The 17064-nt window shown below is 41.3% G+C and overlaps 1 protein-coding gene across 2 annotated transcripts in view; it reads left to right on the top strand.

Annotated features, from left to right (window-relative positions):
• The first annotated feature begins 1451 nt into the window (after positions 1–1451).
• The window catches only part of evlb (Enah/Vasp-like b), a 57001-nt gene continuing 41388 nt past the window's right edge, over positions 1452–17064 (top strand). Inside the window, exon 1 of one of the 2 annotated variants that reach the window (XM_034228452.1) lies at positions 1452–1935. In XM_034228452.1, coding sequence (XP_034084343.1) covers positions 1931–1935 — 5 coding nt within the window. In that variant the 5' untranslated portion in view covers positions 1452–1930. Of the gene's footprint in view, positions 1936–2616; positions 2753–17064 lie in introns of those variants that run through there. The other variant, XM_034228453.1, reaches the window with a different exon arrangement.

Genomic DNA, 17064 nt, shown 5'->3' with positions numbered 1-17064 from the left:
TGTGTGTGTGTGTGTGTGTGTGTGTGTGGTGTGTGTGTGTGTGTGGTGTGTGTGTGTGTGTGTGTGTGTGTGTGTGTGTGTGTGTGTGTGTGTGTGTGTGTGTGTGTGTGTGTGTGTGTGTGTGTAGGTGGGGTTAGTGTTGTGAGTGGCTGGTGCCTAATTGACCTGAGTACTTTATGTTATATCCGTGTGACCCTCCTGTGGAGATAAAGGCCACAGACCCAAAAAGAGAAAGATAAATTCATGTGGGTATTAAAGTGTCACAAATAAAATGGAGACCCTGATTTAATAACACTTTCTTTACAACACGGGCTGAACTTTTTCACGATCAATAAGCTGATCCTACCACTGTATGAACCACAGAGGTAGTTCTTGTGTTCATGGAAGTTAGGAGGACCTCTCCTGGTAAGAAGGAAAACTGCCACAGGTTTGATTTGTGTAAGATGTGTCATACAACAGGGCGATGGGATACATAGCAGCTGTTTAATTTAAAACTATAAGAAAAAAAAATTCTATTATATAAAATCTCCTGCTTTATCTTGCGTCAGCTTTTTACTGAACAGACTGAATTACTGTATGATTCTGTACAGATACAGCATATACTTAGTCATCAGTAAGAGGGTTAAAATGGGAATATCACACAGGAACAGGGAGTGATGAAATATCACACAATAATGTAAAACTGTTTCTACGGGTCTTGAAAGCTTAAAGAATTTTAATCAAATCAAATCAAGTTTTATTTATATAGCACATTTATAAACGATTTTTGGTCGAGCCAAAGTGCTGTACATAAAATAAAAATAACCTACAGTAGAGACACTTTACAGCAAATACAACAGCACAGATTGTTCCAAACCTGTCACAAATAAATGCTCCTGTGAAGCTGGTAATTGTTTTAAAAAATAAGAAATCATTTATTGATTCTCTAGGAGAAATTGGATATGTTACAGTAAACCCATAATATAAAGTTGTTAAATTATAAAGAAATTAAGAAAAATGTAATCACAATATAAATAAAATATTTACAGTACTACAAAAATATTCAATTATAAAATGAAAATGGAAAATAAAAATATGGAATATTAATTATTAAAGAAATAATATGCTACAAACAACATTGTTGATAATAATGATGCTGAACAATTCTGCTGTTAGCTGTACAGTATATAGAAAGAAAGAAACAATAGGCTACATTAAAATAAATAAATTAATTAATGCAAAATAATCATACACAGTTTTAGTTGACACACAATAATGTATACTGTCATTTTAACTTGCATTATAGAACATATATAAATTGTTTCAGAACAGCTTGAGTATTATAATTTTTTTGACACAAAAAAGTTATTTACATTTTTAATTTTCTTGAAGAAGCCGGTGTGCGTTTGTTTTTCATACATGCTGCCTGCACAGTAGCTGCATGACCAGGCCGAGGGCGCTACCGTGCAGCAAAACCATCTCCACTTAATATTACAGCAGCCTGCTCCCTCTCCCTCCCCCTCGCCTTCCCTCTCCTCTCCCCTCTCCATCCAGCCTCCCAGTGGTTGCAGGGAGGAAAAGATGGCACCTCAGAAGCCGCTGTCAGCCACTCCGCCCGGCTTCTCGACCTGCGGACGGCGTGCTCCCCTCTGAGATGGCCTCCACCGAACCACCAGCCGCCTGACGAACGAGACACAGGAGAATTTTTTTTTATAATTGACGTTTTTTAAAAGACAGACCTAAAAACTGTGGGCATCCGTGTAGCATTCTCCACACCCTGTCGCCTTTTCCAGACCTCAACATCTGTACACCCCGCCGGCTGCAGGCTCCTCCGGCACCGCCGCTGTTTGTATCCAAACACCCAGAGGTGCTGCTGCTGGACCCTTTTTACTACGACTCAAGGGCACTGATCATACATTATCCATCTCATTGAAGCGGACAGGAGGGGAGGATGAGGTAAGCATGCGTTGCTCTTTGCTGCACGATAAGGCGCAGGCTGCTGTGATTCACTGCGCATTATGATGGGATATAGCCTATAGCGACACAATACACAGCCTATTAACCGGCATATTGTGCGTTTCATTGGCGCAGTTTCATTCAGAGGCCTGTGATGTTGCATATCACCGCATCACAAAGGTGAATCACAGGAGCACGCTTCTTTATTGACTGGCAGGTCACCTGTTGGCCGACACAATGTGCACCTTTAAGATCTGCTCTCAGATCAGCACATTTAAATCACAGCGAGAGGGCTTTGATGATAACATCTGACATCTCTGACTCCAGCTCGCAGTGTGATGTGTCACGTGGAAGTTGTCTGCAGAAAAAAAGGGGGTGTTGTCATGGAAACCAGACTACACGTGCAGAATTGGTATAAGCCTAATGATTAATTGCGACACATATTTGATGACAGGATTTATAAGGCACCCACATGCGTTTGACTCTGTAAAGCAGACCTATGTACATGCACGCCCACAGATGAGACGCACACGCGCGCACACACCTTCCAGGCTAAGAGCCAATCAGTTGAGAGTATTCATCACAGCGTCCACACACAGTGGGTGTAAGAGCCTATCAGGTGAAATGTTACTGGTGAAACTTAGCCTGGCAGCCAATCAGCTGCGAGCCTGCTGCTACCCGGATGTGGGCGGGGCAGCAGCACTTTGGCACAGGTTCACCACGAACAGGAGGAACCCTGAGCTCATCCTAATTGCTGTTGGCTTTAACATCTGTGAATGAGTGTGTGAGACAAGGTCAGAGAGGGATTTTTCAGCAGGTTGGTTTCTCTTTTAACAATCTCCCCTTCAAACTCTACTGTTTTAATCTCAGCTCTGTGTTACACTGATTGCACCAAACATACTCTTATACAATTTGACATGTAAGGTCCACAACTGAATACATTCATGTTTTATTTAACTTGTAAGAAACCAAAGGTGTCGACCAGAGTTATTACATTTCCTTTTATTTTCTGTATGAGCCAATTTTAATGCCATTAATTTCCAATGCAGTCCACAATTATTCCACAGATCAACTTGTTTGGACCAACAGCATTTAATCAAGTTGAAGGAGAAGACCACAACAATGTTACCAAGTGGCTATTAAAAAAAAATAATATGCCCAAGACAATTTTTTGTCCTGCAAAAAATGGTTCAGTGGTCAGCAAAATAAATTGTAGTAGGCAAAATGAGTAGGTCAAAATTGGAGCACAATATGACTTGGCATTTAAAACTCAAAGGACTTGGGACTTAATTTAAGACTGCCAGTCTTGACATGGGACTTGAGACTTATGCGAAATAAATAACAGAAAATACTGAATGAATTTAATCAAACTCCAATTTTGAAATATCACTATCATTGAGCTAAGTAAACAGACAGCTATATTGTTCTTGAGACTTGTCAGGTTGAATTGCATTCTCATCTTTCCTTACCACCATTAACAACTTTGATTATTTTTTCAATTTTTGCATTGAGTACATAAACATCAAGCCTACTGACTCTTACCATTTTTACACATTTGCTTCCAGAATTAGAGCTTGAGTTTAATGTGAATCATGCTAACAAGCTGTCTGCTCATATTCTTGTTAAGTCTCAGCTGCGATTTAGTCATTCATTTACAGAGGTGCTCTGTAGGTGGCAACACAGACTGTGACTCGCCACAACGAGCCAGTACTTCACACAGTCCGGGCGCATGTGTGCCTCTCCTCATCAGTGTGTGTGTGTGTGGTTTGTCTCCTCCTCATGGGTACATATTTGTATGACTTATATTGTGCAAGCTAGCACTGTTTCTGTTGATTGTGAGAGTGACAGTGTTTGTTTGCTAACTGCTTAGCTTGTTGTGTGTGTGTTTAATGCCCTACTATAATATGCACAATGGTAGGGCACTAAGAGTGGTTTTGTGCTCTGATTCAATGAGCATTGATTTAGTGCTGTGAGCTGAAGTTCAAACATACATCAGTCAAGGTCAGAGATAGTGCAGAATCACGGCAAACTGCACAAAATTAGTTGGTTTGAAATACTTACTGTATAAGGATCACAAGTATTCGGCAGGTTTTAGATTGAATATCAGCACAAGTAAATGCTATCACCATATAATATCAATCTTATCATCATATAAAGTCCTCTCTGGGTATCTTCTAGGAAATCGGAGTAGTCTTTTTTTAAACAGAAAAATAATAGCTATATTTCACATATCATTGTACATAAAGGATCGAATTTGGTCACTAAATCCTGCAAGGTTCAAACGTGATAGATCTAGATTTCTAATCTGTTTGGGTGCTTTTCCTTTTTTTCAATTAGTCAAACGCTTGAAACCAACAAAGCTACAGTATCTGTTTCTCATTTGTCAAGATTAGTTTCAAAGATCTCCAGCTCTGCAGGGGTTGGAGGTGCTGGAGGTTTCCGGGGGGAAATCCTGGGACAGTAAAGCTGGCATTGGAGTCTGGGATTTGGGTTGGAGGACTGATCCCTGTCTCTATGGAGCTGGCATGTCTGATTCCTCTTATCTGTCCACTTTACCTTTTTACCATCTCTCCTTCTCTCCCATGTACTGATTAATAAACTGTACTTGGGTGTTCTGACACAACACCAACAACACACAGCTAGCATTTAGCTCAAAACACGGCTGTAAAGTAGCACAGCACTAGGGAGCCACTATCCTGGATGTAGACTCTTAGAATTGTTTTATTGCTTCATTTAAGTGATTTATCAAGCTGATTTTCTCAGCTTTGTATCAAATGTAATATTTTGGGGTTTTGACGAATTTCAAATCTTCACTTCTCATACTTTTGTGCTGTAATTAGGCAAAAGTGAACATGAAACATTTGTTTATTTACAGAGATATCTGAATGTTTGTTTTAAGGACAAATATGACATATTTCAGTCTTCGACATAAGGCTTGGACTAATATAACTACTTCTGCCAAGGAGGTTATGTTGAATGGCTGGATTGTCAACTGGATTATGGAAAACAATCCTCGCCCAATGTTCACAACACTTGGTTTACGGGCCAAATACGAACCCATTGTATATTAGAGAGATTCCTATTTAGAAACCATCCATAATCAATGCATATTAACATAGATAGCCCAATGCCTAGATTCTGAGGAGCCACCTCAACTAAGATACAAAGAGAAAGTGTTGTTTACCTGTTATCTGGCAAATTCTAAAACTATATGACAACTTTTGACATTTGCACATGATGGGGATGGGGCTGCGCGTGTTGGCATCCCACCGTCACCACCACTGTTATCTCCATTTGCGTGTATTGTAGTGTTTCATTATGCTGTGAAAATGAAAAGTGGGCTTTTATCGATCCAGCGTCATCGTGGTTGCCTGATGGGTATTGACAGGAGCAGTTGGTGGTTTGCTTGTGACCCATATGAATACCAACATTAATGGTAACTGTGTGCTGGATTAAGGCAGGACAAGGGCCAAATCGGCTCATTCCAAGCAAAAGGCAGACGAATGCTACTGCACAGGAGTGTGAAAGGAGCAATAGCTTCAAAGAGGGGGTTCACGCAGGCTTTTCTATAATGCACCTAGACTGTAAACTAATATTGCGCGCATCTGTTCTGAAACAAATCAAAATGTCTTGGTTTATGCCTGCTGTACCAGTGACTAGCAGCGGAGGTCACATTTCTCTCTCAGTGCACAGCTGTGTAATTTGAAGTCGCACAGGTGTGAGATATTGATTACACTAACATCTAAAAAGTTACGACCCTAGTTATATTAGTGCGAATGCTGTTTACAGCATTCCACTATAGTTCTTCAAATCTTTATTCTTCTTATTTCAACCAATACTTATACTTAAACTTAAACTTATTTCAACCAATGCCGTCAAATAACTTCAGCATACTTTCAGCTACAGAAACCATTCAAATATCAAACTATTCAGCCTTTTCAGCACATGATGGGAAACTTTCAACTTTTCTCAAAATATTTAATACTTTTTAAAATATTCAGCTATTTAAACTCTTTTTTTCTTTTTCATTCCAACTTTAAAATGATCACAAGACCTTCAGCTAAAAAAGTTTTTCTTCAGATCTTTGATATCTTTTACAGTTTTTGACTTATCAACGTTCAAGTTTAGGTACATTCTCAGGCCGTTTTCGATTTTATAATGGGTGTCTATGGTGACTCTTCAGGGCTAAAGTGCGTGACATCATCACATATGGCGCATTTCCACTACAGCGCGGTTTAAGCGTGCCGTGCCGTGCGCGGCCCGTTTTTGGTTGCGTTTCCACTTGGCGTAGTACCGGCTAGCGGGTACTATTTCACAGTTTTTCTGGCCCCATAAAATCGAGGTTCTTAGCGGGCCAACAACCAGGCTGAGTCGGGCTGAGTATGCTAGACTAGAGAGAGAATAGCTGGCAAGGGGGCTACAACTACAACAAAATGAACATATTTGACCGTGATTTAATTGTAATACACGTTTCAAAATGATGCCGAAGTAACAACATACTGATACTGGTTAGTAAAAACCATGAATTAATGCTTTGACAAGACGGCAGGCGAAAAACCTTTTTAAAATGCGTGTTTTCTGAATGGAGATTGGCTAAGCTAACGTTGTATATGCTCCGACCGTCCACACTCACAACAACGGCCTATACAGACATAAATAAACCAGCGACTGTATTCGCCATGACACAGACAGTCTGTGGTTTGAACTTGTTTAACTTTTGTCTAGTTTCTGAACAGATATGAGGAGCTCTGAGTGCTAACAGCTAACGGCTGATGTTGGTTATGTGTTTCGCATTGAAGATGACGTCACGGCTCCGCCTACACTACTATAGTTACTGCCCCAGCTACTAAACTGTAATGGAAACGCAGCATAAAGTGAGCCAGTCCTAACAAGGCCTAACTATACCGTACTAAGCCGAGCGAAGCCCTGCAATGGAAATGCGCCATTAGAGTGTAGAGCAGTGGTTCCCAAAGTGTAGGGCGCGCCCCCCTGGGGGGCGCAGAGGCATGACAGGAGGGGGCGCGAGAGGACCAGGAGGAAAATGGTTATATAAAAATATATATATATCATTTTTAAAATTATTGATTCGAAAATAATATGATAACAGTACTAATTACGTGTGGTGTGTGTGTGTGTGTGTGTGTGTGTGGTGTGTGTTGTGTGTGTGTGTGTGTGTGTGTGTGTGTGTGTGTGTGTGTGTGTGTGTGTGTGTGTGTGTGTGTGTGTGTGTGTGTGTGTGTGTGTGTGTGTGTGTGTGTGTGTGTGTGTGTGTCTGTGTGTGTGGTGTGTGGTGTGTGTGTGGTGTGTGTGTGTGTGTGTGTGTGTGTGTGTGTGTGTGTGAGTGTGTGTGTGTGTGTGTGTGTGTGTGTGTGTGTGTGTGTGTGTGTGTGTGTGTGTGTGTGTGTGTGTGTGTGTGTGGTGTGTGTGTGTGTGTGTGTGTGTGTGTGGTGTGTGTGTGTGTGTGTGTGTGTGTGTGTGTGTGTGTGTGTGTGTGTGTGTGTGTGTGGAGCCATTTTGTGTGCGTACGTGAGCGAGAGAGAGCGCTCCGGTACCGGAGATCGTTGTTGTTAGCTTCTGGTGCTAGCGAGCTACGCTAACGGATATAAGGAGTTTTTTCAACAACAAAGTGGAGGAGAGTCCTCTCCTGTCAGACTGAGAGACTCAGTGAACTAAAGGACTCTCTCAGTGGGTCTCAAACGTTTTGGTCACGATTAATGTAAACAATTATTTCCGAGGCACACATTTATATGATCATTATAGCTATACAAAATTAAGAGAATAAATGAAAAACAGGTATGAAATACTATATGACAGTGAATAAAGTTTAAAAGGGTGATTTGTAAAATATCCATAAAGAAAAAGTAAATCTGTTAACAGTTCTGTTTCATATGTGTGTTGAGAGAGGTATCCATAGATCTCTTCATTTTGCGCACCAGATTGATGCTTTTAACTTAAATATTTAAAAATAAATCTTCCCGGGGGAGCTTGCCCCCGGACCCCCCTATGTAACGTCCACACACCACCTATAAAAGTAGCACTTTACCCCTGCTTACACCTATATGCCGTGAGCTGATTATCGAGCCTTCATTGTAACAGTCGCGGGTACGTTGTGTATTTGCGTGGGGATTGTTGCAGTAGAAAATTCCACTGTAGCGCAGTGCAGTTGAATTTTCTACTGCAACACGCACACACAGTGCACCCGCGACTGTTACAATGAAGGCTCGATAATCAGCTCACGGCATAGGTGTAAGCAGGGGTAAAGTGCTATTTTTACAAGTGGGGAGTGGACCTCACCTCCTAGTGGGGTCCGGGGGCATGCTCCCCCACGAAGATTTGTTTTTAAATATTGAAGTTAAAAGCATCAATCTGGTGCACTTCGAGAGCAAAATGAAGAGATCTATGGATACATCTCTCAACACCCATATGAAACAGAACTGTAAACAGATTTTCTATTTCTTTATGGATATTTTACAAATCACTCCCCTTTTTTAAAACAAACCGTTTTAGACCCACTGAGATAACTAGACTAAAGTTAACTATCTAAACACTGAGAGTCCTTTACTTCACCTGAGCTGAGGTTATCTGAGACTCTCAGTCTGACAGGAGAGAGTTCTCCACCTTGTTGTTGAAAAAGCTCCTTATATCCGTTAGCTTGGCTAGCTAGCACCAGATGCTAACCACAACGATCTACGGTAGATACCCACCGGTGCGCAAGCTCTCTCTCTCTCGCGCACGCACACAAAATGGCTCGTGCCACACACACACACAGAGCAGAGCTTGAATGAAACACAGAGACCCAGAAGTAAGCTACTTGTACTCACAAGGCCTATTATGTGCAGAATCCCTCTCGCTTTCAGGTGGTTTTGATTGAGTGTCCACAAGTGGACGTTTAAAGACAAAAAACGGTCAATTGTTCACTTTGCTGTTAGCAAATAATTTGGCGCTCTAGCTAACAGGAAGTCACTCAAGTGTCACAAAGTAATTTAGCCTATGGGTAGGTCAAAAATCTAATGGGTGCTGACCATTGGCCTAATCATATCACCTGTGTGTTGGCTTTATGTTTTTGGTAAAAAATTAGTTTGTTTCACATTTGCATTGATGTAATCAATAATTGTTCTAATTTAATAAAAATAATAATGATAATTAAAAAACAACAACAACAACAACAACAAAAAAACATATTTCTGGCAATCCTGAGGGGTGCTTCAGCACCCCCTAGCTCCCCCCTAGCGCCGCCCCTGTATGAAACGTCAAGCTACCCCACAGCACCCCCAAAATAAATCTCTGGCACCGCCACTGAGCCTGACTTGTGTTGGGGGGGCCCGACTTTTTTTTTTTCTCCAAAGGGGGGGCCTGACAGAAAAAGTTTGGGAACCACTGGTGTAGAGGGTCTTAAAAATCTTCAGAAAAAATCTTCAAAAACTGCTCTCAGAGCCAAAATATACACTCTATTCAAATCATTTCAAAAGATTTCAGGAGCATAAATAATTAGTCTGGCCTGCTCAACTGACTTCATCATATCAAACGGACCCACCGTTCTGGCCCAATAGTGATCCGAGTGACAAAAGGTCCACCTAGCTCCCAATAGACTCCCATGTGAAATTTGTCCGGAACTTTCTTCAGAACAGAGAGAAGTAAACTTTAGACAAACTGCTCCCATCTTCACATTTTACCAGTGGCGAACCGTGTCTATCACAACTGGACCTTCTGTAGACACACACACCCCCCCGCCGCCGCCGCCCACCGCCCCCCCCCCCTCCGCGGCATTATAATGTCCGTCTTTTCACTGAATTTTCGTCTTGAAAAGGGTACTCACAACAATTCCGCTACAACTTCATCTTCACCTGTTTGCTCTTCTCTCTGTGTCGAGCAGCAAGTTCAGTTGTCAGAACTAAGTGAACAACAAACAATGGCATAAAATATTATGAATATGTCAGGTAATAATAGATGTAGGCTATTTATTCTGTCCTAAGACCTTGTACGATGTGAGGGTCTAAGGACAGAGGGTGTCGTATTGTCATACTGATATTCTGTACACACTGTGAAGACCACTGAGACAAATGTAACATTTGTGATATTGGGCTATATAAATAAACATTGATTGATTGATTTATTTTCTTCTCAGAGTGTACCAGAATGCGTAGTTTATATGTTAGTATTTCAAAAAATCTCCTGGGGGAGAATCCCCCTTCTGTGGTTGGGTTTTCAGCATGTGTGTCTTTTTATGTTATACAGTTCAGCTTTGATTCCATCATCTCATTAAACCTTTTTTAAAAGCATTCTTCAGTTCTGTGAAAGGATATATGCACTGTACTTCACTTTAATAATGTATGCTGAAAAGCGTATATATTACAGCACGATTTTTCTTTGAATAGATTTGAGTGGTTCAAAATTTCGGGTCGCGATTGATTGACAAAGGAAAAAGTGGGTCCCGAGGCCTGACCAGTTGAGAACCACTGCTCTATAGTGTCTTTTAGTACAACCAAAGCTAAACAATGCTGTGATAGCTAAAAACAATAATATTTCACATAATGAACATCATGATGTATTGATGAAGACTTCAAACTAGCAATTGAGGCCATAAACCCATCAGGAATATTATTACTTAGGTAATAAATCAAGTGAGAAGGAGGGTCAATTTCTCATAGACTTCTACACATCTGCTAGCCTTTTGAAAGAAAGCAGATTGAAAGCACTTTCCCTTTGGCTTCACTGTTTTAGCCACTGATGCCCTTCGTTCATAATTGGCATATCGGCAAAACTTCAGGAAAAGTGACACATTTTCACATATTTGCCCATGGTATCAATCAATCAATCAATGTTTATTTATATAGCCCAATATCACAAATGTTACATTTGTCTCAGTGGTCTTCACAGTGTGTACAGAATATCAGTATGACAATACGACACCCTCTGTCCTTAGACCCTCACATCGTACAAGGAAAAACTTCCGGAGAAAACCCACAGTTTAAAGGGAAAAATGGGAGAAATCTCAGGGAGAGCAACAGAGGAGGGATCCCTCTCCCAGGACGGACAGACGTGCAATAGATGCTGTGTGTAAATTGAAAAGATAATACATTTGCAACATAGGTAGTCCAAATGTTTGGAAATGCATGTGTGTGTATAATAGGAAGATGAATCCACGAGGATATCCATCCAGGACTTATGATCCAGGACCACAGCCACGACTCAAGATCCAGGGCTCGCGATCCAGGACACAGGACCGCAGGATCATCCATGTCTCCGGATCCCGGCATATATAGACACCAAAAAGAAAGAAATTTGGGGAAGCTGGGTTAATCGGAACATGAGAGTACACGGGTATAGACAGACAGAAGGAAGAAGTAAGATGTCCCCCCCCCGACAAACTAAGCTTATATCAGCAAAACTAGGGGCTGAATCTAATCAGCCCTAACTATAAGCTAAAATAAAAAAGGAAGGTCTTAAGCGCACTCTTAAAAACGGATAGGGTGTCTGCCGCCCGAACACAAACTGGAAGCTGATTCCACAAATGTGGAGCTTGACAAGAAAAGGCTCTGGCTCCCATTGTACTTTTAGAGACTCTAGGAACAACCAACAACCCTGCATTCTTGGAACGCAATGCCCTAGTAGGACAGTAGGGTATAATGAGTTCTTTAAGGTAAGATGGCGCCTGCCCATTAAGGGCTTTGTAGGCGAGAAGAATAATTTTAAATTCTATCCTGTGTTCTATAGGGAGCCAGTGTAAGGCAGCCAGAACAGGAGTAATGTGGTCCCTATTCCTAACTCTGGTTAGTACACAAGCTGCAGCATTTTGAATCAGCTGAAGCGACTTAACTGACTTCTTGGTACACCCTGATAATAAGGAGTTACAATAATCCAGCCTTGAAGTAACAAATGCATGGACTAGTTTCTCTGCATCGTTTTGAGGCAAGATATGCCTGATTTTTGCAATGTTACGTAGATGGAAGTAGGCGGTCCTTGAAATTGATTTTATGTGGGCGTTAAAGGATAAATCCTGATCAAATATAACACCAAGATTCCTTACAGTCTCACTGGAGGCCAAATTAATGCCATCCATAGTTAGTATATCTTTAGATAATTTGTTTCGTAGATTCTTCGGGCCAAGTACAATAACTTTTTTGGTCGTGTTTAACATCAAAAAATGTAAGGTCATCCACGTTTTTAAGTCCTGGTATGAATAACAAATGTATTGTTTGCACTTTTTTGAAATATGCAACCACTGAAAACAGTATTGAAAAAAAGAGTAATAAATACACATGGGCTGAGTCTTTCTAATAAGAGTTGTAAAAAAACGGTAATGCTGTCATCAAGTGTTCATTCATTTAGCTCCTGCCAGCTTTGTAAACCAATTTCTATGAAACATTTTCTGTTGATGGGGCAGAAACAAAAACACATATGTGACAGTGATATCGCCTTGAGAGTTCAGCAGCTTTTATCTTCACTGCTTGCATGGGGAACATGTATAATTGATACATAACTGTAGTTGTAGCTTGCAGCTGCAGCCACGTTACCTGTGAGTAATAACACACACGTTTGTCATAATGCAGTTAGACAAACACAACCCAAAATGGAGAAGGATGTTGCACACTATGATATATCCACTGTCAGGTGTGAGGTCGCGTGTCTCGTCTCTGTTGGGAATCGGTATAATAACACAGTGCATTCTGGGTGACAGCATCGTGGTTTGTGACTCATAAATATGCACGCTGAGGCGTCACAAGGCAGAGCGCTGAAGCTTATCTACGCAGATGTGTGTGTTTAAGAGACAGAGAGGTAATCAAATCTTTGTGAATGAGAGGGAAATCACTCTGTCCTCCCCTGTCCCCGCTCTGTCTCCCTCCCTCCCCTTTTGTATCTCCTCTGCCAGCTCCCATCGGTGTGTGTCGTAGGCCTACTTAAAATGATCGGCTCATGTGAGGCAGACAGTTTGTGTGTGTGTGTGTGTGTGTGTGTGTGTGTGTGTGTATATTTGTTTCCAGCTGAAATTCAATCCAGAGGCCTGAGAGGATGAGCAAGTGCGAGTTAACTGAGGAGGCAGGAAACGTCAGAGATCTTTAACCTCCTCTTCGTCACACACCTCTCACACTCATTTAATCCCTTTTCTTTCACAGCCTCACTTGCATATAGCGTGACCGCACACAGGTGGATTGTGTGGGTGTTTGTGGGGATGAAGGGAATGCAGAGTCAGATTGGATTATACAGAGCTCGTGACTGGATACTGTAGCTGTATTACATGTATTTGCACATTGACACATTCCTTTGTTTTGAAATGAAACTATAGAAAATAGGTCAGAGGGCCTGCACTCAGCTTTAACTCACTTCAACGCACATGTACGTTGGGTGTAGTGTGAAGGATTTGTGGCCCCTTTTATCCCACTTTTGTCCCCCAATTTTAGGAAGCCAAGATGACAATTTGATACTCGAGTGTTTCTTGGGCAGGGTGTTCATATTTGTGTTATTCAGCCAGTGTTCGTGGGTCTGGTGGACCCACTGCCTTTTGGGGTTTCAATTCAACACAATCAAACTATTTTACATTAAAATACTCAACAGATGTTTACTTCATCCCAATTACAAGCAATATAAACAGATTATTTGGTTAATATTTGCCCTTTTACATTTGTTAGATCACATTAATGAATTAAAGTGCGACTTGTTTTTTTGCCTGCTGACACATGTTCTTCACAGAAAACGAGCCAAGGCCATTGAGTGTGAGTTTGAGAAAATAATGTATCATATCATTTTTCTTTAGCTAAATAATGAAAACGGGTCCCACAGACCCGAACACCATACAAGGGTTAACAATATTGGTAATTAAATCAAGAGTTATTTTGTATTTGGCAGTGTTAGTGTGTGTCTCTCAATATCCAGCTTTGTAAGGGTAAAATAAAGGAATAAGTCAATCAGTGAAGTAGTCAAAACATGTTTTAAGGATGAGATTTGGAGGGATTTTAGCCTTTGTAGACCATTTACATGCACAGAAACCTATACAACACAGGAAAGGTAAACCCCAAAAAGCACAATAGGGCCTCTTTGAAGAATGGCTTAAAAAGCTGCATAACATTAGCTGATCATACTGCTTATTCATATATACATATGGTATAGTGCACCAAAAGATAACAAGTCCTTTCATGACTAAAAGATAAAGGTTACAGTTTTTCTTTTTTTGTACGTAAGTAAGTAAATGTCCAGTAGAGTTCTCTAAAAAATGTGATAAAGGTCAACCATACAAGAGTAATGGAACAGAGAAAATTCAGGCTCACATACATTCAATGAGTGTAAAGGGAACTGAAACAAATACCAATGTATCTGTCCGATTGTAGCCACACATCATCTACACATTTCTCAAATGTCTCCTCAGCTTTACTCTGTGATACAACCATTTTCTCCCCATCACATTCTTACGTGTGCGCACACACACACACACAAAAATCATGCTGTGTGACGGAGGCAAGGCCATCCCTCCTGCTGAATGCTAATAGCATAGTCGTGTTGCTACAGTAGCACTGGGACACTCTCTATCTTTAACCTCTCTGTCCACACACACACACACACACACACACACACACACACACACACACACACAGGGGGAGAGAGATGGGGGATGGGTGTATACTGTAAGGCTGGACGTCCTTTCCCCTTTCCTGTTCTGCCTCCCTTATTTTCTCTCATCAGCTCTCCCCTTGTTTGCCTCTCTCTCTCTCTCTCTCTCTCTCTCTCTCTCTCTCTCTCTATACACAGTTTATCTCCATCCCACCCAGGCATTTTACTCCCTCTACCTGTCTGTCCATCTGTCCACCCCCCTCCCCGTATTTATTCTTATTAAAACCCTCTTCCCTCATGCGTTGTTGTTAAATCATCTCTCTTCCTCATCTGTGACTGTTCAGTGTTTTTGTGTCGTCTTGCACTGTTTTTTCACCGCTCAGATAAAGACCAAGGACTCACACATTCACACAACACACTGTGGTGAAGGCTCTAGCCTATTGTGACAAATGGACTATGATGAAAAAAGATAAAGAAGGATGAATGACCCAAGTAGTATTCTAGTAGTAGTCTTTTACTGTGTATTTATAGAGAGACATTCATGATTTGTGGTTGTGTTTCAAAGTCAGCGTCATCGGCCAGTGAGAGATAGTAAGGGCAGGATGCACATGACATTTCAATTTGTACATGATTTCATTCATTGACCTAACTCTTGTTTGTACAATCTTTGTAGATAAATGCTGGGCAATGTGTAAGTTTATGTGGCGTATAAAACAAGCTGAAATTCCACAATATACTCCATACCCATTGGGTGGATTTAAAATACGATGCAATCCGTCTTGGTTTAAAGATATCCCAGTAATGGTAGTTGGTAGGCTGTACGAGACAGGCAATGACTGTTACATGCACTCTTTTCAGGAAATAAATCAGTTGTTTATGCTGGTTTTAAAAAGTAAAACTTTAGGGCTCGAGCCCAAACGGCTTATAATAAGACGACACAAAAACAGCCCAATAATGTGCCCTCGGAAGCGGTTACTCGTGAAGTGATGCAGCATTTCTATGTTTCATGATTTAAACATGTTTCTTTCTGCTGTAAAGTTGGGCAATTTCATATTGGAGTCTATGGAGATTGACATCCGGAAAACCACTTGAGGCTAGGAACTCTCTTGCATCCTTCAGAAGTTTTCTGCTTGATTTGCACAGGAAGTCTATATTACACATTGTATTTCATTTATTGGTGAAATAAGGTTAATTTATGAGAAATGTAGAATCCAGTGTTTAAGAGCGGCCTGTACTACTTTTTCTTCATACTGTCTCTTGATAGTCGTTTAACTTTGTGGAAGTGCAGTTCGAATTTGTTGGACCACCCCTTTAAATCTGTGCTTAAACTGCTTAATGATGCCTTATCTGTGTGAGTAGCTACATGATGCAACTCATTGCAAGTCATATTTAGCTAGAAGCAAATGTGTTTTTTCCAGGGTTTCGCAAAAATGTGAACTAATAAAATATCATACGGAAATAAAAACGGCAAGGATGACATTTTATTGTCACAAATCATTGTGGCCAAACAACATTTTCAGTAGGCAAGGAGAGAACACTGAATTGCTGTCAAATTGCAATGTTTGACACTGCTTACCACAACGAATACAGAGCAAACCATGTCATCCAACAGTTCTGTAGCCAGTCCAATCAATGGAATTGCCTGCTGGCAAAACACAGCAGGACAGATGTGGGTGATGTGGCAGAGCTGCACTATAAAGAGCCAACGGGTGGGACATTTTTCTGGGATGTCAGGGAGGATGTACAGTAAATATGGGAGGGATGTATTGGTTATTGGTCGGCAGCTGTGATGTGGTCCCTATCCCAGAAGATTAGTGTTGTGGCCACACACCACTTACTTATAATATATAGATAATGTATATCTAAATGCATCTGGATATACAGAGCAAGGGAGTATTACAGGGGACATTTTGGCACCGCACTCACATTTGGTTGCGTTTCCATTTATGTATCTGCTAATGACCCTTATATTATTCTAATTGTGTGAAGTTTACATGAATTGTATGCAGCCAATTGACCTACAAGTTCCAACAAAGGAACTAGCTTTTTCTACACACGTCACCCCTTCTGTTAATGAATATCCAGTAAAAGCTGTCAGATCTGTGTGTTGTGTGTGTGTGTGTGTGTGTGTGTGTGTGTGTGTGTGTGTGTGTGTGTGTGTGTGTGTGTGTGTGTGTGTGTGTGTGTGTGTGTGTGTGGTGTGTGTGTGTTGTGTGTGTGTGTGTGTGTGTGTGTGTGTGGTGTGTGTGTGTGTGTGTGTGTGTGTGTGTGTGTGTGTGTGTGTGTGTGTTGTGTGTGGTGTGTGTGTGTGTGTGTGTGTGTGTGTGTGTGTGTGTGTGTGTGTGTGTGTGTGTGTGTGTGTGTGTGTGTGTGTGTGTGTGTGTGTGTGTGTGGTTGCATCGCATCTAGAGCTCCACCCAAGCCTGGAATGCCGCCTCAAATCATATGCGAGAAAATACGGGAGCCATCAGATGAATTAAAATCTGTTGCTCCTCCTCCTCCTTTCCTCTCCCCCGACCCCCCCTTGGCCAATCAGCCAGCTGAGAGAGGAGAGCTGAGAGGAAGGGGGGTCGTTGGAGGAGAAGG

The sequence above is a fragment of the Gymnodraco acuticeps genome, unplaced genomic scaffold, assembly GCF_902827175.1.
Source record: "Gymnodraco acuticeps unplaced genomic scaffold, fGymAcu1.1, whole genome shotgun sequence".
Lineage (NCBI taxonomy): Eukaryota > Metazoa > Chordata > Actinopteri > Perciformes > Bathydraconidae > Gymnodraco > Gymnodraco acuticeps.
Note: the sequence above shows the minus strand (reverse complement) of the source record. Positions and strands in the feature narration are given on the sequence as shown.